Below are 7,179 nucleotides of genomic sequence, written 5' to 3'. Positions count from 1 at the left end.
AAAGAAACACAGCTTCACAGAAGTGGTACAGGTCACCACAAGTTGTGATAGAAGTTCTTACTTATTTTTCTGTTTAACACTTACAAGTTTCCATCAAAAGTCTCAATAATGAAAAGGAAAAAAATCAGAAGCCACATGAGAAACTGGCTGATTGAAAGGGAAAATGACCTTTGTAATTATTATCCTAATAGAAGAATGCTAGGTTAATAGGCATTAGGAAAAAATATCTTACTATTTTGCCATGGAAATTTTCCATTGTGAGTTCATCAAAGATTCCTTTAAAAAAATTTTAGGCATGATGCGACCTGGCTCTGCAAATGAAGTAAGTTTCCCATACTAAATATCTCAAAGAGGTTAAGTTAAGCAATAGTGATCACAGAGTGGTTTGAGAATATAAGTTCTCTTCAGCCACTATTGGGAAACTTTACAAACAAGAGTCTGAAAGATGCATTAATTACCCAAAGAATAGCTTCTAAAATATCTGTAATTCCTCTAACTCAGCAAAATCTAATATCTAAAGAGGTCACATTTATCTTGACTTTGGCAAAAATGCTGAAATAAAAATTGGGGAATACAAAAATACAAATATATACTTCCCAAACGGAAAATGCATGTTGCTTAGTACCTGATTCTTTTCTTATGGAAAACTACAGGAAGGCTTTTTTTCTTCCTTTTCACAGCAGTTGTGTAAATTATTTCTCTAGTCTTTCGTGTAAATAATCAGGAGAGCTGAAAATAAGAGCTCTTGAAGATTTTAATGTGTGACACTCTCAACTATAAGAAGCAAAGAATAGATCCTCTTTATATTTTTAGAGCTCTTAGGATATATGCACATTAATTACATATCTTAATTCTTATGTTTGGTTTACCATTGGAAACTAAAGTTTCAGTGATGGAAGAGAAATAAAATTTTATAGAGACACTGAAAAAACTGAAAATGTGGGGCTATCAGGGAAAGATGGAAATCTTATACATATACTTACCAAAAAACCCAAAACACTGAATGACAAAAATAAGCATGAAGTATAACGTGTGCATACTGGAGAGGTAAGGATGTCAAGACATTTTAAAAGGCAATATATTTCTTCTTTCTCATATGATGCGACTTACTCAATATTCTTTTTTTTTTTTTTTAAAGATTTTATTTATTTATTTGACAGAGAGAGAGAGAGGGAACACAAGCACAGGGAACAGCAGAGGGAGAGGGAGAAGCAGGCTTCCCGCAGAGCAAGGAGCCCAATGCGGGACTCCATCCCAGGACCCTGGGACCATGGCCTGAGCCGAAGGCAGACGCTTAACCGACTGAGCCACCCAGGCGCCCCATGACTTACTCAATATTCTTAAGAAAAATGTTCCCTAATGATGTTCAGTAAAATCACTTCTGATAACTGTTGAGAGAAAAATAACACATATGTGCTTACGAGGAGATTCAATTTAAAGGCTATATTAGTTTTTCTATAAATCATTGTCATCTAGTAAGTTTTGATGTGCATTAAAAAACCGACTGTAACCATTTTTTAAAAAATATTTTATTTATTTATTTGACAGAGAGAGAGAGAGACACAGCAAGAGAGGAAACACAAGCGGGGGCGGGGAGAAGCAGGCTTCTCGCGGAGCAGGGAGCCTGATGAGGGGCTCGATCTCAGGACCCTGGGACCATGACCTGAGCCGAAGGCAGACACGTAATGACTGAGCCACCCAGGTGCCCCTACTATAACCATTTCATCTGCACCCATATTTTTATGTGCTCAAATGTATGCATGAAAACTATGAATGCAATGGGATTTGTAGGTGTAATCTCAACAGCAAATTACAAGCTTTTCTTAAATTTTGAACACACACATCTCAGTTGAAAGATCTACTTGTTATCAATATTATTTTAAATTTTATAACTGTATAATAGAATGCATTCTTTGGGCTAATCACTATTTCAACATATATAAGTATACCCATCAAAGAGAATAAAATAACAGAAGCATAAGTTAAGGAGATCTTTGCCAAGTATATATACACAAGAAGAAAAATAAAAGCAATTTACAAGTAAGGTGGCATAATTAGAATTTTCTGTAGGAATTCAGAAAATGGAAACACTTTATTACAAAGTCAGTTTAAATCTAAATTGGCTTCATTCTCAATTTTGAGTTGGATCTTACTTTCATATACATCTTACTCTCATAGTTGAGTCTCAAGTCAGACTTGTGGGCATTCTGTCAGTCAGATCTTACTCTTTAAACAACCATTCTTCTTCACCAACAGTGTCTACTGTGTGTCCTTGATTCTGAGTATTTTTATTATGTAGAGATTCCTCACTAACTTGTCATATAAATCTCTCCCTTTCCTTTCCATGAATAAAATAATTTTTCTTCTTGGGGTTTTCAAAGTTTATGAATTCAGACATATGTAAAGGCAAGTGACTAGTTAACTCTTGTCCTCAAATCCCATCTTTAAATCACACTGATAATTGTATGCTTCATCCGAGACACCACCACTAGCAACTTGCAAAGCCTCTGCATCTCTTCCCCAATCTACCTTCTCTTTTCCACTGTTCTGTGTTCAGTCCAGCCCACTCTTGATCCATCAGACATCTGCACATGATAGAACATGCCTACAGACTTCTCCTTTAAGTTTCCTCCCATCTGGAACAGCTTTTTCTACTTTATCCGCTGTGCTGCTCGAATTTTGTGGGAATATGTTCTAAAATTGCTTTTCTTCTTCAATCTTCGTAATTGTACTGTTAACTCATGAACTGATGTTAAAAATATAAATAAGTCCACGAAGCTATGTATTTCTTGCGCAAACTAAGACTTAAATATAAAAAAATCTAAGCTACTAGGATTATTTAATGTGGAGGAAAAAGGTTGAGTAGTGAATCACTAATAACATTCAAATAAGTAAGGAATTATACAATTGTTGGTAACCAGCTAATCTTCGCTACAGATTAAAAAGCAATTGTGCTCTAACATAAGTAAAATTTTTGTCAGTGAGATATAAGGGAGACAATACAAATTGTTAAATAATGGGTTGGCTTACTGAAGCTGGTTATCTTTATTGTTTCTGTAGCAGCCAAACAGTGTATCTGCTTGTATGTTTCAAATTTGATATACATTCAAGCTTTGTGAAGGAAGAAGAATGTCTGTGTAGAGAGAAAGTCAAATAGACACGGACAGAAACATACAATATTGGGGGGCAAACCAGAAGGAGGAGTGGGGTGTGTTAAACAAGACTCTTTTGATAGCTGTATTTTGCCATTAGGGCAGAGTATTTTTTTAAAAAAGGTATTTTTTGAAGAAGAGTGCTTTCTACTTTTCCATTTCTACACTTTAGAGGATAAAGTTTTTGCTATAAAAAATAAAAAGAATAATACCAAAATAAAAACAAGACTTAATATATAGTTTTAAAAGTTGTATTTGCAGAGGTTTTTTTGGAGTTATATATTATTTCATCATCCTAGTGGAGAGAAACCAAATTTCATAAATGTAGTCAGATCTTTTCATTTATAAATATTATCCCATCTTGTTCCAGGAAGGACTTAAATGGCAGCATTTGATTATTTCATTGGAATAATAGCTTATCAGGATCAAGACAAACCTTTTGTTAAGTGTTAACCTTGTTTCATGTGATGCCGAGTGAAAAGAAGTGAATTTTACAGAAACTTTTACATTTCAAGAAAAGTTTGTAATTCCCCTAAAGAGACTATATTATATAAAAATATTTGTTGTTAGCTTTTCAAATCTTTACTGTTTTTGTTGCCTTGTTATATAAAAGGCATGGAAATCTTTTTAAATTGACATTTTATTTTTGAAGTCCATGAAAAGTTAAAATAATCAAACAAAAAGGGGTATAGATGGAATCTGAGCTATCCTTATATGTGAAAGAGTTAACACTGAGAAAAGAACTACAAGTGCCATGGCCTTGGGAACTAAAATATAGGCTTCAAGGTAAAATTTTCTTTCTATTCAGTATGTACAGACTTTCTGCATACATATGCACAATAAATGACTTAACATAAACCTTAGGGTTAATTGATGATGTCAGAATCCCGAAATGTGTTTCATGTTTAAAGAAATTAAAATCATATAAGGGAGTATTTTATTTGTTACATTTGAAGGACTCAGAAAAGTTCAATTAACATCTATTGTTAAAAACAAATACTTTATTTGGTTGAAGAGAAGTTTTAATTTTTAGCCAGTAACCTACATTTTCTTATAGCGGATTGATAGTAATAAATTAATTCAAAGGCAAAGTTACAACTATCTTCAAATTAGGTCTTTGAAAAAGAAACTCTAAACATTGACAAAGGTTAGTCAAAATGACAAGAGCATTATATTCAGAAAACTCAGAAGGGAAATTTTCCTTAAAAATTTTTTAGTAGCTAAGTACTGCTATCAACTTTGGAAAAGTTTTCGTGGCTTCTAAATGAAAAGCATACATGAGATAATCATACTAGTTTTCCATGTTTACATAACACTCACAAGGCATATATGGAAAACTTTACCCAGAGTAATTTTATATTCCATGTCATAATTTGGTTTATTTTCCTTTGCAAGGATAAAACATCTATTAGTAAGAATCAGACTAATGCAAATATTTCAAAACGACAAGATTATTACTATAATTTTTAGTTCCTATAATCTGTTTATATGAAGAACATCATGATAATGCAAAATATCACAATTTGAAGAATATAAGACTTTTTTAAAAGTTAAAATAGAAAGCAGCAGTCACAGAAATAAAGAGAATTGCAAAAAGGCATATTAAATGTCTGCCCTTCAAACCTAACTATCCAGAAGCAAGCTACTTACCTATAATAGATAGAATGGAATAAATGTCTTTAAAAATGCAAATATTTTCAGTATTTGAAGGATAGCCATTTCAATAAATAACAGTACTCTGATAACCAGGCTCCAATAGGACAAGTCATGGTAACTTCTCTTTTTTATTGTGAGTAAGATTGTTCTAAAAGGCAATTTTTACATCCTATCATTCCAAAGAGGTTTAGGCTTTTTTTTTTTTTTTTCCCCTCACATGTAGGATGATTTCTGGATATTTAGTATAGGGCATCACACCGGTGCAGTCTTGCAGTGCAACCCGAGGCAGCTGCAGCAAGTATTTCTCACTAGTAATGTAAGGAGCTAGGAGGGAACAAGGCTTGAGGAAACAATCTAGAAAGCCATAATACAGCTTGTTGGTCCTTTACCCACAAATAACCTTTTTAGACCAGATACATAAAATGCAGTTTATTATCTAAAATTTTAAAGGAGAATCTTTTGTTAAATGTTAACAAAGAACGACTATCCTAATTCCTTTTAAAATGCAATCCTTAAAAAAAAATCAACTATCAAGTCTTTTTGAAAAGTGCTTAAATCATCTGGAGATAAATATCACTTGGTGTCCTTGTTTTCTAACAAACGGCTTTTTCCATTGTTTCCATTAATTTCACCCATATTCGTTTTTTAAAAAACAAGGCCCTTACCCTCATCAGCAAAACACAGATGTATGATTTAGCATATAAAACCGGTAATTACATACTAATTTACGAAAGATTAATTTTTTCTCTTTTCGTCAGTTTTCAAGAAGTCTTCCCGTGATTAACTGTAAACAAGAATGGTTTACACCTCAAATTAGAAGCCATTAATTAGCATGACGAAGTCAACTGTAAGATACACAGATAATTTAAATTATTTAATCACTAATCACCTTGGCTAAACTGTAGTATACTCTTTCAATATCCCTCGGTGGGTTATTGATCTGTCAGTAAATTACCTCCAGATCAGTTAGAGATAAATATTAGCGTTCTTTCCTTTCTCTCAGGTTTACGTTATTCCTTCTTGTAAACACTTAAAAAAGCTTTAAGGTTCTTTAATCCCAAATCCCTAATTAGCCATCACTAGCCTTTTTGTAACCAGGAAAAAGAGTATCTGAAGTACAGATCAGGAGTTCGCTTTGCCCGTACAACAATAAAAAAACATCTTTAAACGTAAAATGCTTAAGGCAATGGCAATAATAAAAGATATATGCAGAGGTGGCTTCAGCAAATAACGGGCTTGCAAACGCCAAGCGCTTAACAAAAAGAGCCGAACCTCTATTGCAATATACGGCACTCCAATAAATTACACAACACTTTGCATAGGCTGCAGAAATAACGCAGGACAAGACTTACACAGATGCCAATCCGCAGCATTTATACACATGCACATGGCAAGAGACAGAAACCAAACACTATCATTCAACTCGGGCCGGGTCGCGCGATCCCGAGTTTGCCCGGCGCGAGAGGGCTCGCTGCGTGTGTGCCTGTGTGCGCGCGTGTGAGTGAGACCCATCCTCGGGGCATTTCCCCTCTTTGGGCAGTTTTGCTTCATTTGTTTCCCATTTCTGCTACATAGAAACTAACTTCCATCTCAGCCCCAGCCAGCGCCGCTGAATAGAGCCTGTGCTGCGGCTTCGTGTGCGTCAGATCCCTCCGCGGAGCCGTCCCCGGCCCCCTCCCTCCCGCGGTCGGCCTCCACAGAGAAAGCGCCTTTCAGCCAACCGGCGGCTCCGGCTCCGACATCTTCTCCGACTGGAAATAAATAAATAAATCGCACCTTTGGCCGGGGAGGAGGGCGCAGGGGTCTCGCCACACTGGGTGTGGGGGCCCTGGGGCTCGGGGGCGAAGGCACTCCTTTTTTGCGCCGGGGGGCGGGGGCGCGGGCCGAGGACGGGGCCAAGCCCGGGCCGCGAAGGCGGCGGACTCCTTTCTGCGGCGGAGGGATCCGCGGCGGAGGCGGCGGCGGCCGTAGCCGCTGCCTGAGAGTTGTTGTTTCCTCCTCCTCCTCCTCCGCCTCCGCCGCCGTTGCTTGAATGGTGGAGCCGAGGCTGGGCTCGTGAACACACAGTGACAGCTATAGGGCAGGCGGCGGCACCATCCCCGCTTCCCCTCGGCGGCGGGGTGTCCCGCCGGCGGCCCTGAAGTGACCCATAAACATGTCTTGTGAGAGGAAAGGCCTCTCGGAGCTGCGATCGGGTAAGTCGGGGGGCTGCTGGGGCCGCTGGCACCGGGCGATTCCGCCCGCGGTCCCCCGCCCCCCGCCGCCCGGCCGCTAAGCCTGTGTGTCTCCCCGTCCCCCTCTCCCGCGCAGAGCTCTACTTCCTCATCGCCCGGTTCCTGGAAGATGGACCCTGTCAGCAGGCGGCTCAGGT

At 37.9% G+C, this 7,179-nt stretch overlaps 1 protein-coding gene across 1 annotated transcript in view; it reads left to right on the top strand.

Annotated features, from left to right (window-relative positions):
* The first annotated feature begins 6,819 nt into the window (after window positions 1-6,819).
* PHIP (pleckstrin homology domain interacting protein) overlaps window positions 6,820-7,179 on the top strand; it is a 135,501-nt gene continuing 135,141 nt past the window's right edge. The window contains exons 1-2 of the mRNA XM_034991212.1: window positions 6,820-7,003; window positions 7,119-7,179. The exon at window positions 7,119-7,179 is cut by the window's right edge and continues 5 nt beyond it. Of these exons, the coding sequence (XP_034847103.1) occupies window positions 6,964-7,003; window positions 7,119-7,179 (101 nt within the window). The 5' untranslated portion in view covers window positions 6,820-6,963. The remainder of the gene's footprint in view (window positions 7,004-7,118) is intronic.

This window comes from Mirounga leonina, unplaced genomic scaffold, assembly GCF_011800145.1.
Source record: "Mirounga leonina isolate KUSES-001 unplaced genomic scaffold, KU_Mleo_1.0 Mir_53, whole genome shotgun sequence".
NCBI classification, from domain to species: Eukaryota; Metazoa; Chordata; class Mammalia; order Carnivora; family Phocidae; genus Mirounga; species Mirounga leonina.
Note: the sequence above shows the minus strand (reverse complement) of the source record. Positions and strands in the feature narration are given on the sequence as shown.